We start from the raw sequence: 27,500 nt of genomic DNA, 5'->3' as shown, positions 1-27,500 counted from the left end.
CCTGAGACTACTAGCTCATTCCACCTTAAATAAAGACCTGAGACTACTAGCTCAGTCCACCTTAAATAAAGAGCTACAGCTCAGTGTGTTATATTATCAGAGTGACCTTAAATAATCTGTGAAATATTAAATATTAAATATTAAATATTAAATATTAAATATTAAATATTAAATATAAATATTAATTATTAATTATTAAATATTAAATGTGTGATTAACGTTCATCAGCTGATTCAGAGGCTTCTTCCTCCGCAGGTTTAAAGGCTGATTACATCACAGCTCTGTGGGGAGGAAGCAGAGTTCAGGTTCTCACTAGAACAACGACATCACTTCCTGTTCTCTCTCATCTGTCTCAGAGACATCCTGCGACACATCAACAGAAACACGTTAACTGTTGAATCAGCTGTTTGTTTCTTCTTCTGTTTAATGTTTAATGGCATCACAGCCACCCTGTTGGTGTTTCTTCTTCTTCAAAACTTTATAAGTGAAAGCAGCTATGCTAACAGGCTATGCTAACAGGCTATGCTAACAGGCTATGCTAACAGGCTATGCTAACGTCATGACGTCAGTGATGTTGAATCTAAACGCTGATTGAAGCGAAAAGTTCAAAATGTTCAACTGGAGCGATGAAGCGCCGTGTTTTCATTGACTTCACACGTAAACTCTGAACGCGCCGCTGCTCCTCTTCCTCCAGAACAAGGAAGACTCAGGCGCTCAGGTGGTCGAGTGGTTGGAGCCACGTACGCACACCCCCCCCCCCCCCCCCCCCCCACCCCCCCCCTCCCTCTCTCCCATGTTTTCTGTCTACTGATAAATAAAAACGTCTGCCGGAAAAAATCTAAAAAACAATTTAAAAAAAGTTGCTCTGGAAGGCGAAACGGGTCGGAGGAGGAAGCAGAACCTGAATTGAGACTCAGCTGCTGAGCAGAACCATGTGAGCAGGTTAATAACCCCCCCCCCCCCAAATTGGTTTCCAGGTGAGTCGTCGCCGTCCATCATCAGCTGTCCCTTCTGCCGCCACGAGACCCGAGTTCCTGATGAGGAGGTGAGACTCGCCCCCCCCCCCCCGCCTCCTCCACCCCCCCTTCTCCTCCTGACCTCCTCTCTCCTGCTGCAGGTGTGGTTGATGGAGGATGACAGACACATCCTGGCTGTGCTGTCGTGTCAGGACCGAGCCCGGCGAGGAGGAGGAGGAGGAGGAGGAGGAGGAGGAGGGGGGGGGGAGGTGGTGCTGAGCCCGAGCAGTCTGACAGGTGAGTACAGACGGTGTGTTAGCGAGTAGCTAGCGTGTAGTTAGCGTGTAGTTAGCGTGTAGTTAGCGTGTAGCTAGCGTGTAGTTAGCGTTTAGTTAGCATGTAGTTAGCATGTAGCTAGCGTGTAGTTAGCGTGTAGTTAGCATGTACTTAGCGTGTTCTCTGAGCGTCCCGTGTGCTGCAGGCGTTTCCTCCGACTGTCTCGTGGTCACCATCATGGAGCTGCCGGAGTCTCGCTCCTCGGACTCACTGAGCATGCTCAACGTGGTGGGGGTGTACCGCCCCCCCAGCCTGGACTCGCTGCCGTGTCACCTGCCGGCTAACAAGTGTCGCACCTGGACGAGCCGCAGCTTCCCCCGCTGCCTGCTGGGGGCGCTCTGCCTGGTGAGTGACATCACAGTGACTGTCAGGTGTGTGTGTATACAGGTGTGTGTGTGACGTCTCACCTGTCCTCCAGGTGTACTTCAGCTCTCTTCCTCTGGGGATCTACCTGCTGATGATTGGTCAGCTGTGGCTCGGTGTGATTCTGGTCAGTCTGGTTCCGTCCACTCTGCTGCTGCTGGTTCTGTACGGCTTCTGTCAGTGTTTGTGTCACGAGCTGCTGGAAGTGCTGGCCGCCCGCCGCCACACGCTGCCATGACGACGCATCGCAACACCCGCTGCCATGACGACGCAACACCCGCTGCCATGACGACGCATCGCAACACCCGCTGCCATGACGACGCAACACCCGCTGCCATGACGACGCAACACACGCTGCCATGACGACGCATCAACGCTGCCATGACGACGCAACACACGCTGCCATGACGACGCAACACGCTGCCATGACGACGCAACATCGCTGCCATGACGACGCACCACACGCTGCCCTGACGACGCAGCACACGCTGCCATGACGACGCATCAACGCTGCCATGACGACGCAACACGCTGCCATGACGACGCAACACCCGCTGCCATGACGACGCAACATCGCTGCCATGACGACGCATCAACGCTGCCATGACGACGCAACACACGCTGCCATGACGACGCAACACACGCTGCCATGACGACGCATCACCCGCTGCCATGACGACGCAACACCCGCTGCCATGACGACGCAACACCCGCTGCCATGACGACGCATCGCAACACCCGCTGCCATGACGACGCATCGCAACACCCGCTGCCATGACGACGCAACACGCTGCCATGACGACGCAACACCCGCTGCCATGACGACGCAACACCCGCTGCCATGACGACGCAACACGCTGCCATGACGACGCAACACCCGCTGCCATGACGACGCAACACCCGCTGCCATGACGACGCAACACGCTGCCATGACGACGCAACACCCGCTGCCATGACGACGCAACACCCGCTGCCATGACGACGCAACACGCTGCCATGACGACGCATCAACGCTGCCATGACGACGCAACACACGCTGCCATGACGACGCATCAACGCTGCCATGACGACGCAACACGCTGCCATGACGACGCAACACCCGCTGCCATGACGACGCAACACCCGCTGCCATGACGACGCAACACCCGCTGCCATGACGACGCAACACGCTGCCATGACGACGCAACACCCGCTGCCATGACGACGCAACACCCGCTGCCATGACGACGCAACACGCTGCCATGACGACGCATCAACGCTGCCATGACGACGCAACACACGCTGCCATGACGACGCATCAACGCTGCCATGACGACGCAACACGCTGCCATGACGACGCATCAACGCTGCCATGACGACGCATCAACGCTGCCACGACGACGCAACACCCGCTGCCATGACGACTGATGTCATAAAAACAGAAACAGACTCATTCTGACAAACAATAAAAACATGGAAACATAGTATGTTCTCCTGGTGAACCCTGATGGAACCAGAACCAGAGGAACTAGAACCAGAACCAGAGGAACCAGAACCAGAGGAACCAGAACCAGAACCAGAGGAACCAGAACCAGAGGAACCAGTAAACACACCTGTCCGTTCTGGCCCCGCCCCCTTTTGAATACCAGCATTCTCTCTGTGAAGCTGCAGCCAATCAGAACAGGGCCATGGGATGACATCATCACATGTTTATTTCTGTGTGGCTGCTGATTGGACGCCTACCAGCCAATCAGAGAGGACTCATCACTGACAGACTCATACAGATTTAATCTTACATGCTAACCTCATTCTCTGGTCACATGATTCAGTTTCCCAATGTTTCCAGTCTTTATGCTAAGCTACGCTAACAGTTTCCCACTGTTTCCAGTCATTATGCTAAGCTACGCTAACAGTTTACCAATGTTTCCAGTCTTTATGCTAAGCTAAGCTAACATGTTTGAATCTGAATCATGTGCTGATGACGAGGATGATGCTGATGTCACTTCCTGTGTTTGTAGTGTGTGGAGCATGTGAAGGTGAATAAATAAATAAAGAGTAACTGAGTTAGCTACTGATGCTAACAGACCTGAATAAACCCGGCTGATTGGTCTGTTCACAGCCTGACAGGAAACCAGCTGACCACCCAAACAGGAAGTTATGAACATATTAATGAGCCTGTTACACCACATGACTTCCTGTCCAAACACATCTGGTCCCTTTAAAACAGTGTGTGTGTAGGTGTGTGTAGGTGTGTACAGGTGTGTGTAGGTGTGTGTGTAGGTGTGTAGGTGTGTGTAGGTGTGTGTAGGTGTGTGTACAGGTGTGTGTGTAGGTGTGTGTAGGTGTGTGTAGGTGTGTAGGTGTGTGTAGGTTTGTGTACAGGTGTGTGTAGGTGTGTACAGGTGTGTGTAGGTGTGTGTACAGGTGTGTGTAGGTGTGTGTAGGTGTGTGTAGGTGTGTACAGGTGTGTGTAGGTGTGTGTAGGTGTGTACAGGTGTGTGTAGGTGTGTGCAGGTGTGTGTAGGTGTGTGTAGGTGTGTACAGGTGTGTGTAGGTGTGTGTAGTGTGTGTAGGTGTGTGCAGGTGTGTGTAGGTGTGTACAGGTGTGTGTAGGTGTGTGTAGTGTGTGTAGGTGTGTGTAGTGTGTGTAGGTGTGTAGGTGTGTGTGTAGGTGTGTGTACAGGTGTGTGTAGGTGTGTACAGGTGTGTGTAGGTGTGTAGGTGTGTGTAGGTGTGTAGGTGTGTGTAGGTGTGTAGGTGTGTGTGTAGGTGTGTACAGGTGTGTGTAGGTGTGTGTAGGTGTGTGTAGTGTGTGTAGGTGTGTGTACAGGTGTGTGTAGGTGTGTACAGGTGTGTGCAGGTGTGGGTAGGTGTGTGTAGGTGTGTGTAAGTGTGTGTAGGTGTGTGTAGGTGTGTGTAGTGTGTGTAGGTGTGTGTACAGGTGTGTGTAGGTGTGTACAGGTGAACATGTGACAGGTAGCACTCAGGAACAGGAAGTGGTCTCATGAGGATCGGGGCTCAGCTGGTCTCAACACGTTAATTAAAAACACTGACGATCCCGAGAGAGAAGAAGAAGAGACCTGCGCAGGTCCTCCACTGCAGAAGAAGAAGAGGCTGGATGATCGTCAACAGGTAAGACGCTCTTCTTTTTCTTCTTCTTTATTTTATAATGTTTGTTTTAATTAGTGGATCATTAACGAGCTGCTGATATTAATCTATACATTAACTCTACAGTTTATTATATACACTCACACACACACACACACACACACACACACACACACACACACACACACACACACACACACACACACACTCACACACACACTCAGGCATGATGATGATGACCAATCATCTTCTTGTTCATATCTCTCTATAATCAGGTGTGTGATGACATCATGAGTCGTTGGCGGCGGTCAGTGGACGAGCTCGCTGCGCGGCGGCGACAGCAGAGCGAGTGTGAGCGCGCTCAGGAGTCTCTCACCAAGCTCACTTCCTGTTTCCAGCAGCTGGCGACGTCACTCGGCAGCTCAGCTGATTGCAACTTCCTGCGAGACGAGTTGGATGAGACGAGATTGCTCGCTCAACGGATCTGCTGCGGTACGATCAATAATAACGATCAATAATAACGATCAATAATAACGATCAATAATAACGATCAATTATAACGATCAATAATAACGATCAATAATAACGATCAATTATAACGATCAATAATAACGATCAATAATAACGATCAATAATAACGATCAATAATAACGATCTATTATAACGATCAATAATAACGATCAATAATAACGATCTATTATAACGATCAATAATAACGATCAATAATAACGATCAATAATAACGATCTATTATAACGATCAATAATAACGATCAATAATAACGATCTATTATAACGATCAATAATAACGATCAATTATAACGATCAATTATAACGATCAATAATAACGATCAATAATAACGATCAATTATAACGATCAATAATAACGATCAATTATAACGATCAATTATAACGATCAATAATAACGATCAATAATAACGATCAATAATAACGATCAATAATAACGATCTATTATAACGATCAATTATAACGATCAATTATAACGATCAATAATAACGATCAATAATAACGATCAATTATAACGATCAATAATAACGATCAATTATAACGATCAATTATAACGATCAATTATAACGATCAATAATAACGATCAATTATAACGATCAATTATAACGATCAATTATAACGATCAATAATAACGATCAATAATAACGATCAATTATAACGATCAATAATAACGATCAATTATAACGATCAATTATAACGATCAATTATAACGATCAATAATAACGATCAATTATAACGATCAATTATAACGATCAATAATAACGATCAATAATAACGATCAATAATAACGATCAATAATAACGATCTATTATAACGATCTATTATAACGATCAATAATAACGATCAATAATAACGATCAATAATAACGATCTATTATAACCAACCCTGACCAACCCAATCTTTGTCTGTTGTCATGGCAACCAACCCCTCTGTGCTGTTGTCATAGCAACCAGCCCCTCTGTGCTGTTGTCATAGCAACCAGCCCCTATTTGTCTGTTACCTGCAGGTCTTTCCCGCCGCCTACTCCGCCTGCTGGCTGACGCTGACCCCGCCCCCTCTGGCCCCGCCCCCTCTGGCCCCGCCCCCTCTGGTGTGGAGGACCGGCAGGTGTTGGAGCGCCTCTGGGTCCTCTTCCTGTCTGCCTTAGAGAACTTCCTGTCTGATCTCCGGAAAGCCAGAGACGTGATTGGACGATTTCCTCTGACTCAGCGCCACGACCGCCGCTTGCTAATCAACACAGGTCAGCTGACCCCCACCTGTCTCACCCCCACCTGTCTCACCTCCACCTGTCTCACCCCCACCTGTCTGACCTCCACCTGTCTCACCTCCAACTGTCTAACCCCCACCTGTCTCACCCCCACGTGTCTCACTTTCACCTGTCTGACCTCCACCTGTCTCACCCCCACCTGTCTGACCTCCACCTGTCTCACCCCCACCTGTCTCACCCCCACGTGTCTCACTTTCACCTGTCTGACCTCCACCTGTCTGACCTCCACCTGTCTGACCTCCACCTGTCTCACCCCCACCTGTCTCACCTCCACCTGTCTCACCTCCACCTGTCTCACCTCCAACTGTCTAACCCCCACCTGTCTCACCTCCACCTGTCTAACCCCCACCTATCTGACCTCCACCTGTCTCACCTCCACCTGTCTGACCTCCACCTGTCTCACCTCCACCTGTCTGACCTCCACCTGCCTAACCCCCACCTATCTGACCTCCACCTGTCTCACCTCCACCTGTCTCACCTCCAACTGTCTAACCCCCACCTGTCTCACCTCCACCTGTCTAACCCCCACCTATCTGACCTCCACCTGTCTCACCTCCACCTGTCTCACCTCCACCTGTCTCACCTCCAACTGTCTAACCCCCACCTGTCTCACCTCCACCTGTCTAACCCCCACCTATCTGACCTCCACCTGTCTAACCCCCACCTGTCTCACCTCCACCTGTCTAACCCCCACCTATCTGACCTCCACCTGTCTCACCTCCACCTGTCTCACCTTCACCTGTCTGACCTCCACCTGTCTCACCTCCACCTGTCTAACCCCCACCTGTCTCACCTCCACCTGTCTAACCCCCACCTATCTGACCTCCACCTGTCTCACCTCCACCTGTCTGACCTCCACCTGTCTCACCTCCACCTGTCTAACCCCCACCTATCTGACCTCCACCTGTCTCACCTCCACCTGTCTCACCTTCACCTGTCTGACCTCCACCTATTTCACCTCCACCTGTCTAACCCCCACCTGTCTCACCTCCACCTGTCTAACCCCCATCTGTCTGACCTCCACCTGTCTCACCTCCACCTGTCTGACCTCCATCTTTCTCACCCCACCTGTCTACCCCCCACCTATCTGACCTCCACCTATTTCACCTCCACCTGTCTGACCTCCACCTGTCTCACCTCCACCTGCCTCACCTCCACCTGTCTAACCTTCACTTGTCTCACCTCCACCTGTCTAACCCCCACCTGTCAGACCTCCACCTGTCTCACCTCCACCTGTCTGACCTCCACCTGTCTAACCTCCACCTGTCTCACCTCCACCTGTCCGCAGGGTGTTTGGATGGCGTGGTGGGCGTGGCTTCAGTCCAGGTGCCTTGGCTGAACTTGGAGGCGGAGCTGAGTCCTGATCTGACCAATCAGATCTCAGGACTGGAGGCCAAGCTGAGTGAGATGCAGCTAAAGGTACGAACACCTGGGGGGGTCTCACACCTCGGGGGGGGCCTCATTCCTGGGGGGGTCTCATACCTGGAGGGGTCTCATACCTGGGGGGGTCTCACACCTGGAGGGGGGGTCTAACACCTGGGGGGGGCCTCATTCCTGGGGGGGTCTCATACCTGGGGGGGTCTAACACCTGGGGGGGGGTCTCATTCCTGGGGGGGTCTCATACCTGGGGGGATTCATACCTGGGGGGGTCTCATACCTGGGGTGGGGTTTAACACCTGGGGGGAGTCTCATACCTGGGGGGTCTCATACCTGGAGGGTCTCATACCTGGGGTGGGGTTTAACACCTGGGGGGAGTCTCATACCTGGGGGGTCTCATACCTGGGGGGATTCATACCTGGGGGGTCTCATACCTGGGGGGTCTCATACCTGGAGGGTCTCATACCTGGGGGGGGGTTTAACACCTGGGGGGAGTCTCATACCTGGGGGGGTCTAACACCTGGGGGGGTCTCATACCTGGGGGGATTCATACCTGGGGGGTCTCATACCTGGGGGGGTCTCATACTTGGGGGGAGTCTCATACCTGGGGGGGGTCTAACACCTGGGGGGGGTCTCATACCTGGGGGGGGATTCATACCTGGGGGGTCTCATACCTGGGGGGTCTCATACTTGGAGGGGGGTCTAACACCTGGGGGGAGTCTCATACCTGGGGGGGGGGTCTAACACCTGGGGGGTCTCATACCTGGGGGGGGTTTCACACCTGGGGGGTCTCATACCTGGGGGGGGTCTCATACCTGGGGGGTTTCATACCTGGGGGGTCTCATACCTGGAGGGGGGTCTAACACCTGGGGGGGGTCTCATTCCTGGGGGGGTCTCATACCTGGGGGGGGTCTCATACCTGGGGGGATTCATACCTGGGGGGGTCTCATACCTGGAGGGTCTCATACCTGGGGGGGGGTTTAACACCTGGGGGGAGTCTCATACCTGGGGGGATTCATACCTGGGGGGTCTCATACCTGGAGGGTCTCATACCTGGGGGGGGATTTAACACCTGGGGGGAGTCTCATACCTGGGGGGGTCTCATACCTGGGGGGTCTCATACCTGGGGGGGGGTCTCATACCTGGGGGGTTTAATACCTGGGGGGTCTCATACCTGGGGGGTCTCATACCTGGGGGGGTCTCATACTTGGGGGGAGTCTCATACCTGGGGGGGTCTCACACCTGGGGGGGGTCTCATACCTGGGGGGGGTCTCATACCTGGGGGGATTCATACCTGGGGGTCTCATACCGGGGGGGGTCTCATACCTGGGGGGTTTAATACCTGGGGGGTCTCATACCTGGGGGGTCTCATACCTGGGGGGTCTCATACCTGGGGGGGGGGTTTAACACCTGGGGGGAGTCTCATACCTGGGGGTCTCATACCTGGGGGGATTCATACCTGGGGGGTCTCATACCTGGAGGGGTCTCATACCTGGGGGGGGGTTTAACACCTTGGGGGAGTCTCATACCTGGGGGGGGTCTCATACCTGGGGGGTCTCATACTTGGGGGGGGTCTCATACTTGGGGGGAGTCTCATACCTGGGGGGGTCTCACACCTGGGGGGGGTCTCATACCGGGGGGGGTCTCATACCTGGGGGGTTTAATACCTGGGGGGTCTCATACCTGGGGGGTCTCATACCTGGGGGGGGGGTTTAACACCTGGGGGGAGTCTCATACCTGGGGGTCTCATACCTGGGGGGATTCATACCTGGGGGGTCTCATACCTGGAGGGGTCTCATACCTGGGGGGGGGTTTAACACCTGGGGGGAGTCTCATACCTGGGGGGGGTCTCATACCTGGGGGGTCTCATACTTGGGGGGAGTCTCATACTTGGGGGGAGTCTCATACCTGGGGGGGTCTCATACCTGGGGGGATTCATACCTGGGGGGTCTCATACCTGGGGGGGTCTCATACCTGGGGGGGTCTCATACCTGGGGGGTTTAATACCTGGGGGGTCTCATACCTGGGGGGTCTCATACCTGGGGGGTTTCATACCTGGGGGGTCTCATACCTGGGGGGTCTCTGTGTTTACAGGTACCGGTGGCGTTCTGGTCGGTGGAGGCGACCCAGCCTGCGTGGGCGGAGCTTCAGGTTGACGTAGAGAAACAAGACGACAGCCTGGAGGAGCTGATGGAGGCAGACGTCGTCTCCAACGGCAACAAGATGGCCGCCTGCTGTCCGCCGCCGTGCTGCGGACTCAGCTGTGTCGGGTAGTCACCTGACCCTCGCTCACCTGACCCTCGCTCACCTGACCCTCGCTCACCTGACCTCTGCTCACCTGACCTCTGCTCACCTGACCCTCTCTCACCTGACCCTCTGCTCACCTGACCCTCTCTCACCTGACCCTCGGTCACCTGACCCTCGCTCACCTGACCCTCTGCTCACCTGACCCTCTCTCACCTGACCCTCTCTCACCTGACCCTCTCTCACCTGACCCTCTCTCACCTGACCCTCTCTCACCTGACCCTCTCTCACCTGACCCTCGCTCACCTGACCTCTGCTCACCTGACCCTCTCTCACCTGACCCTCTCTCACCTGACCCTCTCTCACCTGACCCTCGCTCACCTGACCTCTGCTCACCTGACCCTCTCTCACCTGACCCTCTCTCACCTGACCCTCTCTCACCTGACCCTCTCTCACCTGACCCTCTCTCACCTGACCCTCTGAATGATGTAATGATATAAATGTGTTGAGCGAACGTTACGATAATATTTAGTTTTCATTGTTTGAATATTAATGTTTATTAAAATGATTTTAACCTGAAATCTGATATATTATATTATTATATTATATATTATATATTATTATATATTATATAATATATACATATATATAATATATACATATATTATATATATGTATATATTATATAATATATACATATATATAATATATGTATATATATATATATACATACATACATACTGTGTGTAACCCATCATCACTACAGTCAAACAGTCCCACTAACCTTTCTAACATATTAATATAAAGAACAATCAGTGAATATAAAACATTATAACTGATCTGATGTCTTTAATGTTCATCGTTTTATTACAATTAAAATAAATAAAAAACATCTACTGGCTCAGGTCAGATAGTAGAGCCCAGAGTTCTGTCCTTCCTTCCTTCTCTCCTCTGTCCCTCCTTCCTTCCTTCCTTCCTTCCTTCCCTTGAGGACAACAGGAAGGTTAAACACGTCTCTCCTGATGATGATTGAACTCTTTCATTAACACTTTTAATATTTAATATTAATGATCTATTTTATTTTATTTTATACGTTTCTGTTCTTTGTTTTTAATGTTTTTATTATTATTTATTTTATTTTCATGTTTTTCTTGCTGTTAAATGTTTTAAACACACTGAGTTGCTCCTGGATATAAATAAATAAAGAAGTATTTTTACTTTGTTATAAACTTAATAAAACACGTAAATGTTGAAATAAGACATTTTATTAACAGAAAAACATAAAAATATTTTACAAACAGACGAAAACAATAAAAAGACGAAAAGCTTCACTTCTGGAAGGTCGAGTGGAGATGAGCTCTGAACGCTGAAACACAGAAACACCTGGTTAGAACTACAACTCCCAGCAGCCCCTGCTCCCACTGCAACTCCCAGCAGCCCCTGCTCCCACTGCAACTCCCAGCAGCCCCTGCAACTCCCAGCAGCCCCTGCTCCCACTACAACTCCCAGCAGCCCCTGCAACTCCCAGCAGCCCCTGCTCCCACTACAACTCCCAGCAGCCCCTGCTCTCACTACAACTCCCAGCAGCCCCTGCTCCCACTACAACTCCCAGCAGCCCCTGCTCCCACTACAACTCCCAGCAGCCCCTGCTCCCACTACAACTCCCAGCAGCCCCTGCTCCCACTACAACTCCCAGCAGCCCCTGCTCCCACTACAACTCCCAGCAGCCCCTGCTCTCACTGCAACTCCCAGCAGCCCCTGCAACTCCCAGCAGCCCCTGCAACTCCCAGCAGCCCCTGCAACTCCCAGCAGCCCCTGCTCCCACTGCAACTCCCAGCAGCCCCTGCTCCCACTACAACTCCCAGCAGCCCCTGCTCCCACTACAACTCCCAGCAGCCCCTGCTCTCACTGCAACTCCCAGCAGCCCCTGCAACTCCCAGCAGCCCCTGCTCCCACTGCAACTCCCAGCAGCCCCTGCTCCCACTACAACTCCCAGCAGCCCCTGCTCCCACTACAACTCCCAGCAGCCCCTGCTCTCACTGCAACTCCCAGCAGCCCCTGCAACTCCCAGCAGCCCCTGCTCCCACTGCAACTCCCAGCAGCCCCTGCTCCCACTACAACTCCCAGCAGCCCCTGCTCCCACTGCAACTCCCAGCAGCCCCTGCTCCCACTGCAACTCCCAGCAGCCCCTGCTCCCACTACAACTCCCAGCAGCCCCTGCTCCCACTACAACTCCCAGCAGCCCCTGCTCCCACTGCAACTCCCAGCAGCCCCTGCTCCCACTACAACTCCCAGCAGCCCCTGCTCCCACTACAACTCCCAGCAGCCCCTGCTCCCACTACAACTCCCAGCAGCCCCTGCTCTCACTACAACTCCCAGCAGCCCCTGCTCTCACTACAACTCCCAGCAGCCCCTGCTCTCCATCCAATCAGCTGACCAACGATCAATAACATTTACAGATCAATATAAATATAAACTATAATGTTTCATGTTTTATTTAATCAATACATTTAATCCTGTGATCAATAAATACGCTTCAAACTGCAGCGTTGGTCTCAATAAACAATCAATAATCAATCGATCAGTCTGAGCTTCACAGGTTGAATCATTCCAGGATTTTACTTTTTATAAAATAATCAGTTTATTTTATAAACTGATAAACCAAAGAGGCTCTGAACATGACAACACTGCATCTTCATCATCCTCCTCCTCCTCCTCATCATCATCCTCATCATCATCCTCATCATCATCTTCATCACTCACCTTCCTGGTCGCTCCACAGCTCAGCAGCCGTCGTGTTCAGAGGACTCTCGTTGTTCGGTTCTGTCAACAAAAACAAACTCGTGTTAAAATCATCACGTAAACATCTGGATGATGTTTAAGGTTCTGGTCCGAGGCTCACGTTGGGTCCATAGTTCTGGAGCAACCTGGAGGGGGGCGATGGGGAGGAACGGACCCATTGGAACCTGAGTGGTGTTATTGGACTTGTGTGCTAGCCATGGATCAGAACACCAGGATCTAGCATCAGGAGGGTCAGAACCTGCTACCAGAACACCTTAAAGGTCCAGGATCCACTTTGTAGTGGAGTCATCAGACCTGCGGCCGTATGTCTCAGACATGCTGAACCGGGCCGTCCTGGTGGATCAGAGCTGAGCCTGAAGGTGAAGGGTCCCAACCCTCACCTCTGCCCACCAGCTTTGGGTTGTGACCCAAACAATGAGGTGCTGGATCCAAGCAGAGAGGGTCTGATGAGACCCGGATAAGAGACAGTACGGACCCTGTTCAGCAGCTGGTCCACTAAGAACTACAACCACTAATCTAACCTATTATAAATGGTTCAGTGGAAGGAGGAGACACCACATCCTGACAGCCAATCAGAATCCTTCCTGTAGACATACAGCATCCTGACAGCCAATCAGAATCCTTCCTGTAGACATACAGCATCCTGACAGCCAATCAGAATCCTTCCTGTAGACATACAGCATCCTGACAGCCAATCAGAATGCTTCCTGTAGACATACAGCATCCTGACAGCCAATCAGAATCCTTCCTGTAGACATACAGCATCCTGACAGCCAATCAGAATGCTGCCTATAGACATACAGCATCCTGACAGCCAATCAGAATCCTTCCTATAGACATACAGCATCCTGACAGCCAATCAGAATGCTTCCTGTAGACATACAGCATCCTGACAGCCAATCAGAATGCTGCCTATAGACATACAGCATCCTGACAGCCAATCAGAATCCTTCCTATAGACATACAGCATCCTGACAGCCAATCAGAATCCTTCCTGTAGACATACAGCATCCTGACAGCCAATCAGAATGCTTCCTGTAGACATACAGCATCCTGACAGCCAATCAGAATGCTTCCTGTAGACATACAGCATCCTGACAGCCAATCAGAATGCTTCCTGTAGACATACAGCATCCTGACAGCCAATCAGAATGCTTCCTGTAGACATACAGCATCCTGACAGCCAATCAGAATGCTTCCTGTAGACATACAGCATCCTGACAGCCAATCAGAATGCTTCCTATAGACATACAGCATCCTGACAGCCAATCAGAATGCTTCCTATAGACATACAGCATCCTGACAGCCAATCAGAATGCTTCCTGTAGACATACAGCATCCTGACAGCCAATCAGAATGCTTCCTGTAGACATACAGCATCCTGACAGCCAATCAGAATGCTTCCTGTAGACATACAGCATCCTGACAGCCAATCAGAATGCTTCCTATAGACATACAGCATCCTGACAGCCAATCAGAATGCTTCCTGTAGACATACAGCAGCCTGACAGCCAATCAGAATCCTTCCTATAGACATACAGCAGCCTGACAGCCAATCAGAATCCTTCCTATAGACATACAGCAGCCTGACATTAACAGTCAGATATCATGTTAATTGGGAATGAAGTTAGCAGGAAGTTAGCAGGAAGTTAGCAGGCATTAGCAGGAAGTTAGCAGACATTAGCAGGAAATTAGCAGGAAGTTAGCAGGCATTAGCAGGAAGTTAGCAGACATTAGCAGGAAGTTAGCAGGAAGTTAGCAGGCATTAGCAGGAAGTTAGCAGACATTAGCAGGAAGTTAGCAGACATTAGCAGGAAGTTAGCAGGCATTAGCAGGAAGTTAGCAGACATTAGCAGGAAGTTCTCCCAGACAGTTTCATCACATAAGTTTAGTTAAACTCCAGTCAGCTGTTTCTGCCTGAGTGTCATTAGTGGTTCTGCAGGTTCTCCTGGTTCTGCAGGTTCTCCTGGTTCCAGCTGATACGGTTCTACTCTGAGCAATGCTCATTATCCAACACTAGAACTTTCCTTCGTTGTCGTCTTTCATGAGAAACTGTATTAGGTACTGGTTCTACTGGTTCTACTGGTTCTACTGGTTCCCTCCCAGCAGGCTCTGGATGGATCAGACTAGTTAGTGTACTGGTTCTACTGGTTACCTCCCAGCAGGCTCTGGATGGATCAGACTAGTTAGTGTACTGGTTCTACTGGTTCTACTGGTTCCCTCCCAGCAGGCTCTGGATGGATCAGACTAGTTAGTGTACTGGTTCTACTGGTTCTACTGGTTCCCTCCCAGCAGGCTCTGGATGGATCAGACTAGTTAGTGTACTGGTTGTACTGGTTTATACTGGTGACCTCCCAGCAGGCTCTGGATGGATCAGACTAGTTAGTGTACTGGTTATACTGGTTTATACTGGTTACCTCCCAGCAGGCTCTGGATGGACAGCAGGATGGAGCAGACTAGTTAGTGTACTGGTTATACTGGTTGTACTGGTTTATACTGGTTATCTCCCAGCAGGCTCTGGATGGACAGCAGGATGGAGCAGACTAGTTAGTGTACTGGTTGTACTGGTTCTACTGGTTATACTGGTTCTACTGGTTACCTCCCAACAGGCTCTGGATGGACAGCAGGATGGAGCAGACTAGTTAGTGTACTGGTTGTACTGGTTGTACTGGTTGTACTGGTTCTACTGGTTACCTCCCAGCAGGCTCTGGATGGACAGCAGGATGGAGCGGACGTCGTACAGAGCGGACCATTTGTCCTTCAGGATATCGAGGCAGATGAATCCTTGCTCGTCAACGTTCGGATGAAAACACGGAGACACGAACTTCACCCGAGGAGCCTGGTAGGGGTAGGCAGCCGGGAAGTCCAGAGAGAGGCGGTACCGCAGACCCTCGTACACCTGGGGGGGAGATCAATGAGGAGAGGTATTGATCAGTGAGGAGAGGTATTGATCAGTGATTGGATGTATCGATCAGTGAGGAGAGGTATCGATCAGTGGTTGGACGTATCGATCAGTGATTGGACGTATCGATCAGTGATTGGACGTATCGATCAGTGAGGAGAGGTATCGATCAGTGGTTGGACGTATCGATCAGTGATTGGACGTATCGATCAGTGGTCGGACGTATCGATCAGTGATTGGATGTATCGATCAGTGATTGGATGTATCGATCAGTGATTGGATGTATCGATCAGTGATTGGAGGACGTACCGTGCCCTGAGCTCCATCGATGGTTCCGATCCATTTGAAGAGATTATCGGACTCTGGAAACGCTGAGATCCCTTTATCACCTGACATCTGCACACAGGTCACATGATCACATCACACTGCTCATTGATTGATTGATTAGCTGCTTTTAAAGCAGCTTGAAATAATTACTGATCAATAAAGAAGAAACTCACCATCAGAGTCATCAGCTCCTGCTGCAACCTGAGAGACAGACAGGTGAGAGACAGACAGACAGACAGGTGAAAGACAGACAGGTGAGAGACAGACAGGTGAGAGACAGACAGGTGAAACGAGGTGGTTGCTCATTGGTCAGACAGGAACAGGAAGTCTCACCTTTTGGAGACGGATCCTCGGGCTGAGCTGCCGTTTGATTCGCTGCCTTTCAGAGCAGCTGACGAGGCGGCCGGGTCCAAGTTCTGAGAGGCCATGATGCTGAGGACATTCAACATGTTACATGTTATTATATATATATTATATATTATATATTATATATAACCCTAACCCTGATCAATAACTAAAACCTGTCAATCACCACAGTAGAGACATCAGAGACACAGTAGAGACACCAGAGACACCAGAGACATCAGAGACACAGTAGAGACACAGCAGAGACAGTAGAGACACAGTAGAGACACCAGAGACACAGTAGAGACAGTAGAGACAGTAGAGACAGTAGAGACACAGTAGAGACACCAGAGACACCAGAGACACAGTAGAGACATCAGAGACACCAGAGACACAGTAGAGACAGTAGAGACAGTAGAGACACAGTAGAGACACCAGAGACACCAGAGACACCAGAGACATTAGAGACACCAGAGACATCAGAGACACCAGAGACACCAGAGACACCAGAGACACCAGAGACACCAGAGACATCAGAGACACAGTAGAGACATCAGAGACACCAGAGACATCAGAGACATTAGAGACATCAGAGACATCAGAGACACAGTAGAGACATCAGAGACATCAGAGACATTAGAGACATCAGAGACACAGTAGAGACATCAGAGACATCAGAGACATCAGAGACATCAGAGACACAGTAGAGACATCAGAGACATTAGAGACATCAGAGACAGTAGAGACATCAGAGACACAGTAGAGACATCAGAGACATTAGAGACACCAGAGACATCAGAGACATCAGAGACACCAGAGACATCAGATACATTAGAGACATCAGAGACAGTAGAGACACCAGAGACATTAGAGACATCAGAGACACCAGAGACACAGTAGAGACATCAGAGACACCAGAGACATCAGAGACATTAGAGACACCAGAGACATTAGAGACACCAGAGACATTAGAGACACCAGAGACATCAGAGACACCAGAGACATCAGAGACATTAGAGACACCAGAGACACAGTAGAGACACAGTAGAGACAGTAGAGACACCAGAGACACAGTAGAGACACAGTAGAGACAGTAGAGACACCAGAGACATTAGAGACACCAGAGACATTAGAGACACCAGAGACATTAGAGACATTAGAGACATCAGAGACATTAGAGACACCAGAGACACAGTAGAGACAGTAGAGACACCAGAGACACCAGAGACATTAGAGACACCAGAGACATTAGAGACATTAGAGACATCAGAGACATTAGAGACACCAGAGACACAGTAGAGACATCAGAGACACCAGAGACACCAGAGACATTAGAGACACCAGAGACATTAGAGACATCAGAGACACCAGAGACAGAGACACCAGAGACATCAGAGACATCAGAGACACCAGAGACATCAGAGACATCAGAGACATCAGACACACCAGAGACATCAGAGACATCAGAGACATCAGACACACCAGAGACACCAGAGACATCAGAGACACCAGAGACACCAGAGACACCAGAGACAGTAGAGACACCAGAGACATTAGAGACACCAGAGACATCAGAGACATCAGAGACATTAGAGACACCAGAGACATCAGAGACATCAGAGACATCAGAGACACCAGAGACAGTAGAGACACCAGAGACAGAGACACCAGAGACAGTAGAGACACCAGAGACATTAGAGACACCAGAGACAGAGACACCAGAGACACCAGAGACACCAGAGACAGTAGAGACACCAGAGACACCAGAGACAGAGACACCAGAGACAGTAGAGACACCAGAGACACCAGAGACAGAGACACCAGAGACAGAGACACCAGAGACAGTAGAGACACCAGAGACACCAGAGACAGAGACACCAGAGACAGAGACACCAGAGACACCAGAGACAGAGACACCAGAGACATCAGAGACACCAGAGACACCAGAGACATTAGAGACACCAGAGACATTAGAGACATCAGAGACACCAGAGACAGAGACACCAGAGACATCAGAGACATCAGAGACACCAGAGACATCAGAGACATTAGAGACATCAGAGACATCAGAGACATTAGAGACACCAGAGACATTAGAGACACCAGAGACACCAGAGACAGAGACACCAGAGACACCAGAGACAGTAGAGACACCAGAGACACCAGAGACATTAGAGACACCAGAGACATTAGAGACACCAGAGACACCAGAGACAGAGACACCAGAGACAGCAGAGACAGTAGAGACACATTATTACCGGTAATCACCGTGTTCTGTGTCCGGTAATCACCGTGTTCTGTGTCCGGTAATAACCGTGTTCTGTGTCCGGTAATCAGCGTGTTCTGTGTCCGGTAATAACCGTGTTCTGTGTCCGGTAATCACCGTGTTCTGTGTCCGGTAATAACCGTGTTCTGTGTCCGGTAATCAGCGTGTTCTGTGTCCGGTAATAACCGTGTTCTGTGTCCGGTAATCAGCGTGTTCTGTGTCCGGTAATCACCGTGTTCTGTGTCCGGTAATCAGCGGGTCGTGTGTCCGGTAATCACCGTGTTGTGTGTCCGGTAATCACCGTGTTCTGTGTCCGGTAATCAGCGTGTTCTGTGTCCGGTAATCAGCGTGTTCTGTGTCCGGTAATCACCGTGTTCTGTGTCCGGTAATCAGCGTGTTGTGTGGCCGAGTTTCAGCGTCTCTCTGTCGGATTCAAACTCAGCTCCTTCCCGCCCCTTTTTTAAACTGCTGCTGGGTCAGTCTCTCAGCCAATCAGCGCCCGACCTTCAAATACAAACCGACCCCTGCGAACCAATCAGAAGGCCGCAAACTGCGATTGCAGCGATGTGATTGGACAGGAGGAACTTCCGGCGATACAGACTGAACGTAACGTAACGTGACGTCAGAGTTGAGCCAAACATTAAAAAATGTTGACAGTGACATCACTCATCAAACAGTTAATAATATATCATATAAATCTGTTAGTGTGAAGAAAACTAAGGCTGGGTTTTAAATAATAATTATTAGCATTATTAGCAGTATTCATTTAATTTCCGGTGCAGCAGGGGGCGCGAGCGTGCCAACAGCCAGCTGATAACAGCAGCAATAAAAGCAGAAGAAGAAAAGCTATCCGCAGTGCTTCCGGTCTCGCGCAAGGCAGAAAGATGAACGCGCCTCCCGCTTTTGAGTCTTTTCTGTTGTTTGAAGGAGAGAAAAAAATCAGCATCACGAAAGATACTAAAGTTCCTAATGCTTGTTTATTTACCCTGAATAAGGAGGATCACACGCTGGGCAACATCATCAGAGCGTAAGTTATTATATTATATTAATATGCTAATTTATACTCTAACTACACGCTGGGCAACATCATCAGTAAGATATAATATATACATGGATGTTACTTTCCTAGTCTATCAAAGAGCTTTTACATTACATCTCATTCACACTGATGGCAGCAGCAGAGAGACTAACATTCACACTGATGGCAGCAGCAGCAGAGAGACTAACATTCACACTGATGGCAGCAGCAGAGAGACTAACATTCACACTGATGGCAGCAGCAGAGAGACTAACATTCACACTGATGGCAGCAGCAGAGAGACTAACATTCACACTGATGGCAGCAGCAGAGAGACTAACATTCACACTGATGGCAGCAGCAGAGAGACTAACATTCACACTGATGGCAGCAGCAGCAGAGAGACTAACATTCACACTGATGGCAGCAGCAGCAGAGAGACTAACATTCACACTGATGGCAGCAGCAGAGAGACTAACATTCACACTGATGGCAGCAGCAGAGAGACTAACATTCACACTGATGGCAGCAGCAGAGAGACTAACATTCACACTGATGGCAGCAGCAGAGAGACTAACATTCACACTGATGGCAGCAGCAGCAGAGAGACTAACATTCACACTGATGGCAGCAGCAGCAGAGAGACTAACATTCACACTGATGGCAGCAGCAGAGAGACTAACATTCACACTGATGGCAGCAGCAGAGAGACTAACATTCACACTGATGGCAGCAGCAGCAGAGAGACTAACATTCACACTGATGGCAGCAGCAGCAGAGAGACTAACATTCACACTGATGGCAGCAGCAGAGAGACTAAGACCTGCCCTACCTGCTGAGCCACAGCTGCCCCTACATACTAATATATACTAATATATACCCTAACCCTAGCTAACATGCTAACATGCTAACAGCTGTGTCTCTGTTGCAGTCAGCTGTTGAAGGATCCTCAGGTTCTGTTTGCTGGTTATAAAGTTCCTCATCCTCTAGAACACAAGATCGTCATCAGAGTCCAGACCACACCTGACTACAGTCCTCAGGTAACCTGTCCTCACCTGACTACACACCAGTACTTACTGTCCTGACTACACACCAGTACTTACTGTCCTGACTACACACCTGTACTTACTGTCCTCACCTGACTACACACCTGTACTTACTGTCCTGACTACACACCTGTCCCCAGGTAACAGTGTAATAGTGAGAGGAAGTGATGTAACAGTCAGCTGATGTGTTGCAGGAGGCGTTCACCAATGCCATCACAGATCTGATCAGCGAGCTGTCGCTATTGGAGGAGAGGTTCAGAGTCGCCATCAAAGACAAACAGGAAGGGATAGAGTGAAGCCCCGCCCTCTTCATGATGTGACTTCCTGTGTTTGTTTTTTATAAATAAAGTTTGGATGTAAGAACCTGCAGTGTGATTATTGATCAGAAACATTAAGTTTAAATAAAATGATATCAAAGTTATGTTTATGTTAAAAAGTAGCGTCCAACAGCGAAGGTTACCACGGTGATGTAACCCTGTTACCGCGGTGATGTAACCCATGGTGATGTATCCCTGTTACCACGGTGATGTAACCCTGTTACCATGGTGATGTAACCCTGTTACCATGGTGATGTATCCCTGTTACCGCGGTGATGTAACCCTGTTACCACGGTGATGTATCCCTGTTACCGCGGTGATGTATCCCTGTTACCATGGTGATGTAGCCCTGTTACCGCGGTGATGTATCCCTGTTACCGCGGTGATGTATCCCTGTTACCATGGTGATGTAGCCCTGTTACCATGGTGATGTAGCCCTGTTACCGCGGTGATGTAGCCCTGTTACCACGGTGATGTAACCCTGTTACAGCGGTGATAGTAAAGACAAACAATTTAATGTGTCAAATGTTTTATTTCATTTTTTTAAAAACTGCATAAGATTAAAAAAGTGTAGGAGCCAATCAGAGCAGAGCGAGCTGGTCACATGATCAGGGGTCGGCGTCTCTCTGAGCCTCCATCGCTCGCTGCATCTTCTCCACCATCCAGACAGGAACAGAGAACGGCTTCAGCTCATCCATCTTCACATCTGGGCAGTCCCTGCACACACACACACAAACACTGATACCACGGCAACCACTAACACACCCTGAGGTGGTTACCATAGAGACAGAAGACTGATGTCACACATACTTATACTCATCACTGCGAGACAGATTCTGGATGTCCTCCTCAATCAGCAGGTAGGCCTGATCAATCAATCACAGATAATAACACAATCAATAATCACCTGATCCATTGATCACAGATTAACAGCCTAACGTGTCGTCATGGAAACAGATGTGTTCAGTGTGACTCACCATCTTCCCGCCTGTTGCTCTCATGTGATGTCGCTCTGCCAGCCACTGTTTGTCCTTCGCATCCGCTGCATACTGAGAGATCAATATATTGATTACTGATCTAACTGTGTTTATGTGTATGTGTGTGTGTGTCTGTGTGTGTGTGTCTGTCTGTCTGTGTGTCTGTGTGTGTGTGTGTGTGTGTGTGTGTGTGTGTGTTACCTTAAACAGATCAGCATGTTTGATGTAGATGCGTCCTCTGGTCCCGCCCATCCCCAGCGCCCTGCAGTGACATCACAACATGTTAAAGTGCCATTTTTTATCGTGATGTTATTGTAACTTTATTGTGACGTTATCGTGAAGTTAACGTGATGTTATCGTGATGTTAACGTGATGTTATCGTCACGTTAACGTGACGTTATCGTGAAGTTAACGTGAAGTTAACGTGACGTTATCGTGATGTTATCGTGAAGTCAACGTGAAGTTATCGTGATGTTATCGTGACGTTATCGTGATGTTATCGTGATGTTATTGTGATGTTAACGTGACGTTATCGTGATGTTATCGTGATGTTATCGTGAAGTTATCGTGACGTTATCGTGAAGTTAACGTGACGTTATCATGAAGTTAATGTGAAGTTATCGTCACGTTAACGTGACGTTATCGTGAAGTTAGCGTGAAGTTAACGTGACATTATCGTGATGTTATCGTCACGTTAACGTGACGTTATCGTGAAGTTAACGTGAAGTTATCGTGATGTTATCGTGACGTTATCGTGATGTTATCGTGACGTTATCGTGATGTTAACGTGACGTTATCGTGAAGTTAACGTGAAGTTATCGTGACGTTATCGTGACGTTAACGTGATGTTATCGTGACGTTATTGTGAAGTTAACGTGAAGTTATCGTGATGTTATCGTGACGTTATCGTGAAGTTAACGTGATGTTATCGTGAAGTTAACGTGATGTTATCGTGACGTTATCGTGATGTTATCGTGACGTTATCGTGAAGTTAACGTGAAGTTATCGTGATGTTATCGTGACGTTATCGTGAAGTTAACGTGAAGTTATCGTGATGTTATCGTGACGTTATCGTGAAGTTAACGTGAAGTTATCGTGATGTTATCGTGACGTTATCGTGAAGTTAACGTGATGTTATCGTGACGTTATTGTGAAGTTAACGTGAAGTTATCGCGATGTTATCGTGACGTTATCGTGAAGTTAACGTGATGTTATCGTGACGTTATCGTGATGTTAACGTGATGTTATCGTCACGTTAACGTGATGTTAACGTGAAGTTAACTCACTTGTTAGCTCTGGAGCCGAGAACAAACGTGCTGCTGTCGTTCAGTCTTGATGGATCCCACTAAAACATGAGAGGAACATTAGGAGAACATCAGGAGAACATGAGAGGAACATGAGAGGAACATCAGGAGAACATCAGGAGAACATGAGAGGAACATGAGAGGAACATGAGAGGAACATCAGGAGAACATGAGAGGAACATGAGAGGAACATCAGGAGAACATCAGGAGAACATGAGAGGAACATGAGAGGAACATGAGAGGAACATGAGAGGAACATGAGAGGAACATCAGGAGAACATGAGAGGAACATCAGGACAGTGTACTGACCTTAGGTCCTTCTCTCTTGATGGGCTCAGACTTCATCTTCACTCTGAGGAGAAACTCATCAGTTTGGTTCTGATTGGACCTCTGGAACCTCAACATGTTCTACTAGGTTCTTAAAGAACGCTCAAAATGTTCTGTGATACTCACTGACTGGAGAAGGTCAAAGGTCGATCAGAGTTGACTGCAGCGCTCACACGGTTCTTCCTCTGGGGAACACAACAGAACCTTTATTATTCAGACCCAGCAGAACCTTTATTATTCAGACCCAGCAGAACCTTTACCATTCAGACCCAGCAGAACCTTTACCATTCAGACACTCAGTAGAACCTTTACCATTCAGACACAACAGAACCTTTACCATTCAGACCCAGCAGAACCTTTACCATTCAAATACACAGTAGAACCTTTACCATTTAAACACAACAGAACCTTTACCATTCAGACACAACAGAACCTTTACCATTCAGACACAACAGAACCTTTACCATTCAGACACTCAGTAGAACCTTTACCATTCAGACACAGTAGAACCTTTACCATTCAGACACAACAGAACCTTTACCATTCAGACACTCAGTAGAACCTTTACCATTCAGACACAGTAGAACCTTTACCATTCAGACACAACAGAACCTTTACCATTCAGACACTCAGTAGAACCTTTACCATTCAGACACTCAGTAGAACCTTTACCATTCAGACACTCAGTAGAACCTTTACCATTCAGACACAGCAGAACCTTTACCATTCAGACACAACAGAACCTTTACCATTCAGACACACAGTAGAACCTTTACCATTCAGACACAACAGAACCTTTACCATTCAGACACAACAGAACCTTTACCATTCAGACACTCAGTAGAACCTTTACCATTCAGACACAACAGAACCTTTACCATTCAGACACAACAGAACCTTTACCATTCAGACACTCAGTAGAACCTTTACCATTCAGACACACAGTAGAACCTTTACCATTCAGACCCAGCAGAACCTTTACCATTCAGACACAACAGAACCTTTACCATTCAGACACAACAGAACCTTTACCATTCAGACCCAACAGAACCTTTACCATTCAGACACACAGTAGAACCTTTACCATTCAGACACAACAGAACCTTTACCATTCAGACACAACAGAACCTTTACCATTCAGACACAGCAGAACCTTTACCATTCAGACACTCAGTAGAACCTTTACCATTCAGACACAACAGAACCTTAACCATTCAGACACAACAGAACCTTTACCATTAAGACACAGTAGAACCTTTACCATTCAGACACACAGTAGAACCTTTACCATTCAGACACAACAGAACCTTAACCATTCAGACACAGCAGAACCTTTACCATTCAGACACTCAGTAGAACCTTTACCATTCAGACACTCAGTAGAACCTTAACCATTCAGACACAGCAGAACCTTTACCATTCAGACACTCAGTAGAACCTTTACCATTCAGACACTCAGTAGAACCTTTACCATTCAGACACAGCAGAACCTTTACCATTCGGACACACAGTAGAACCTTTACCATTCAGACACTCAGTAGAACCTTTACCATTCAGACCCAGCAGAACCTTTACCATTCAGACACACAGTAGAACCTTTACCATTCAGACACAGCAGAACCTTTACCATTCAGACACACAGTAGAACCTTTACCATTCAGACACAGCAGAACCTTTACCATTCAGACACACAGTAGAACCTTTACCATTCAGACACACAGTAGAACCTTTACCATTCAGACACAGCAGAACCTTTACCATTCAGACACACAGTAGAACCTTTACCATTCAGACACACAGTAGAACCTTTACCATTCAGACCCAACAGAACCTTTACCATTCAGACACAACAGAACCTTTACCATTCAGACACACAGTAGAACCTTTACCATTCAGACACAGCAGAACCTTTACCATTCAGACACACAGTAGAACCTTTACCATTCAGACACACAGTAGAACCTTTACCATTCAGACACAACAGAACCTTTACCATTCAGACACAACAGAACCTTTACCATTCAGACACACAGTAGAACCTTTACCATTCAGACACAGTAGAACCTTTACCATTCAGACACACAGTAGAACCTTTACCATTCAGACACACAGTAGAACCTTTACCATTCAGACACACAGTAGAACCTTTACCATTCAGACACAGCAGAACCTTTACCATTCAGACACAACAGAACCTTTACCATTCAGACACACAGTAGAACCTTTACCATTCAGACACAGCAGAACCTTTACCATTCAGACACAACAGAACCTTTACCATTCAGACACACAGTAGAACCTTTACCATTCAGACACAACAGAACCTTTACCATTCAGACACAACAGAACCTTTACCATTCAGACCCAACAGAACCTTTACCATTCAGACACAGCAGAACCTTTACCATTCAGACACTCAGTAGAACCTTTACCATTCAGACACAACAGAACCTTTACCATTCAGACCCAGCAGAACCTTTACCATTCAAATACACAGTAGAACCTTTACCATTCAGACCCAGCAGAACCTTTACCATTCAGACACAACAGAACCTTTACCATTCAGACACTCAGTAGAACCTTTACCATTCAGACACACAGTAGAACCTTTACCATTCAGACACTCAGTAGAACCTTTACCATTCAGACACAGCAGAACCTTTACCATTCAGACCCAGCAGAACCTTTACCATTCAAATACACAGTAGAACCTTTACCATTCAGACCCAGCAGAACCTTTACCATTCAGACACAACAGAACCTTTACCATTCAGACACTCAGTAGAACCTTTACCATTCAGACACACAGTAGAACCTTTACCATTCAGACACAGTAGAACCTTTACCATTCAGACACTCAGTAGAACCTTTACCATTCAGACACACAGCAGAACCTTCACCATTCAGACACTCAGTAGAACCTTTACCATTCAGACCCAGTAGAACCTTTACCATTCAGACCCAGTAGAACCTTTACCATTCAGACCCAGCAGAACCTTTACCATTCAGACACAGTAGAACCTTTATTATTCAGACCCAGCAGAACCTTTACCATTCAGACACAACAGAACCTTTACCATTCAGTCATGTTCTTGAATCGGTTCCATATCTGAACCCAAACTGAACCTCAGACCAGAACATCACATGATGCTCATCGTCACACCTGAGAGGTCAAAGGTCACGGTACCTTTTTGGGGACGGGGCTTCCTCTTTGACTGCAGTCATCATCAGCTGCTCTGGATCTCTGAGAGAACACACAGAACCAAACTTTAGAACCACAGCAGCGGTTCTCTCTGGTTCTAGTTGGATCATGGCTGGTTCTACATGTTCCTACCTTGATGGCGACCTCTGACCCCGGCCTCTTCACCTCCCCCTCTGGAAACAGCTGTTTGGCCTGTGATGACATCAGACAAAACAATAGTAACCATGGTTACCACACACAGAAAAACCAACAGGTCAAAGGTCACCGTGTTGTTAACGCCTGGTATGACATCACACGCAGGGGTCAGAGGTCAGAGAACAGGAAGTTTCTTACATGTTCCAGAACGTTCCTGCAGGCCTCTTTGATCAGCTGATCCGTCTGAACGTCCTCTCCAACGTTCTCCTTCACGTTCTCCGCTGCTTTCTCAAAGAACTGCAACAGAACCAGACATCTGAACACACACCTACACACACCTGCACACACCTGCACACACCTGCACACACCTACACAC

General features: G+C 48.5%; 5 protein-coding genes across 10 annotated transcripts in view; 3 read left to right on the top strand and 2 right to left on the bottom strand.

Annotated features, from left to right (window-relative positions):
* Positions 1 to 1,893, top strand: part of LOC133976855 (E3 ubiquitin-protein ligase RNF182) — a 13,290-nt gene extending 11,397 nt beyond the window's left edge. Inside the window, exons 5-8 of the mRNA XM_062415059.1 lie at positions 978 to 1,045; positions 1,118 to 1,253; positions 1,408 to 1,637; positions 1,711 to 1,893. Coding sequence (XP_062271043.1) covers positions 978 to 1,045; positions 1,118 to 1,253; positions 1,408 to 1,637; positions 1,711 to 1,893 — 617 coding nt within the window. The remainder of the gene's footprint in view (positions 1 to 977; positions 1,046 to 1,117; positions 1,254 to 1,407; positions 1,638 to 1,710) is intronic.
* A 3,139-nt stretch (positions 1,894 to 5,032) lies between these two features.
* zgc:109913 (regulator of G-protein signaling 9-binding protein) lies at positions 5,033 to 10,186 on the top strand. Its single transcript, XM_062416477.1, has 4 exons — positions 5,033 to 5,234; positions 6,275 to 6,508; positions 7,824 to 7,954; positions 10,007 to 10,186. Exons 1-4 carry the CDS (start codon positions 5,033 to 5,035, stop codon positions 10,184 to 10,186), a joined length of 747 nt encoding a protein of 248 aa, XP_062272461.1.
* A 1,298-nt stretch (positions 10,187 to 11,484) lies between these two features.
* On the bottom strand, positions 11,485 to 19,212 carry ube2c (ubiquitin-conjugating enzyme E2C). Of its 6 annotated transcripts, none has more exons than XM_062444239.1 (7): positions 18,801 to 19,212; positions 16,521 to 16,619; positions 16,361 to 16,388; positions 16,170 to 16,256; positions 15,653 to 15,857; positions 12,920 to 12,979; positions 11,485 to 11,522 (listed from the first exon to the last, which is right to left on the bottom strand). In XM_062444239.1, the coding sequence occupies exons 2-7, from the start codon at positions 16,613 to 16,615 to the stop codon at positions 11,485 to 11,487; spliced, it is 513 nt and encodes a 170-aa protein (XP_062300223.1). In that variant the 5' UTR covers positions 16,616 to 16,619; positions 18,801 to 19,212. The 6 variants fall into 6 exon arrangements, with proteins under 6 accessions (XP_062300223.1, XP_062300222.1, XP_062300224.1 ...); XM_062444238.1 differs by having other exon boundaries at positions 18,847 to 19,212; XM_062444240.1 differs by having other exon boundaries at positions 16,521 to 16,620; positions 18,871 to 19,212.
* Positions 19,213 to 19,531: 319 nt separating this feature from the next.
* Positions 19,532 to 21,225, top strand: polr2j (RNA polymerase II subunit J). Its single transcript, XM_062416071.1, has 3 exons — positions 19,532 to 19,825; positions 20,748 to 20,856; positions 21,057 to 21,225. The coding sequence occupies exons 1-3, from the start codon at positions 19,683 to 19,685 to the stop codon at positions 21,156 to 21,158; spliced, it is 354 nt and encodes a 117-aa protein (XP_062272055.1). The 5' UTR covers positions 19,532 to 19,682; the 3' UTR covers positions 21,159 to 21,225.
* Positions 21,226 to 21,691: 466 nt separating this feature from the next.
* Positions 21,692 to 27,500, bottom strand: part of LOC133977487 (deoxynucleotidyltransferase terminal-interacting protein 1) — an 8,590-nt gene continuing 2,781 nt past the window's right edge. The window contains exons 4-13 of the mRNA XM_062415668.1: positions 27,323 to 27,421; positions 27,122 to 27,181; positions 26,975 to 27,031; positions 23,914 to 23,972; positions 23,770 to 23,812; positions 23,443 to 23,501; positions 22,358 to 22,418; positions 22,157 to 22,228; positions 21,990 to 22,045; positions 21,692 to 21,896 (exon numbers count right to left, since the gene is read on the bottom strand). Of these exons, the coding sequence (XP_062271652.1) occupies positions 21,788 to 21,896; positions 21,990 to 22,045; positions 22,157 to 22,228; positions 22,358 to 22,418; positions 23,443 to 23,501; positions 23,770 to 23,812; positions 23,914 to 23,972; positions 26,975 to 27,031; positions 27,122 to 27,181; positions 27,323 to 27,421 (675 nt within the window). The 3' untranslated portion in view covers positions 21,692 to 21,787. The remainder of the gene's footprint in view (positions 21,897 to 21,989; positions 22,046 to 22,156; positions 22,229 to 22,357; positions 22,419 to 23,442; positions 23,502 to 23,769; positions 23,813 to 23,913; positions 23,973 to 26,974; positions 27,032 to 27,121; positions 27,182 to 27,322; positions 27,422 to 27,500) is intronic.

Source organism: Scomber scombrus, chromosome 3 (genome assembly GCF_963691925.1).
Source record: "Scomber scombrus chromosome 3, fScoSco1.1, whole genome shotgun sequence".
NCBI classification, from domain to species: domain Eukaryota; kingdom Metazoa; phylum Chordata; class Actinopteri; order Scombriformes; family Scombridae; genus Scomber; species Scomber scombrus.
The sequence above is the reverse complement of the archived record's forward strand: the minus strand, read 5'-3'. Positions and strand labels throughout refer to the sequence as shown.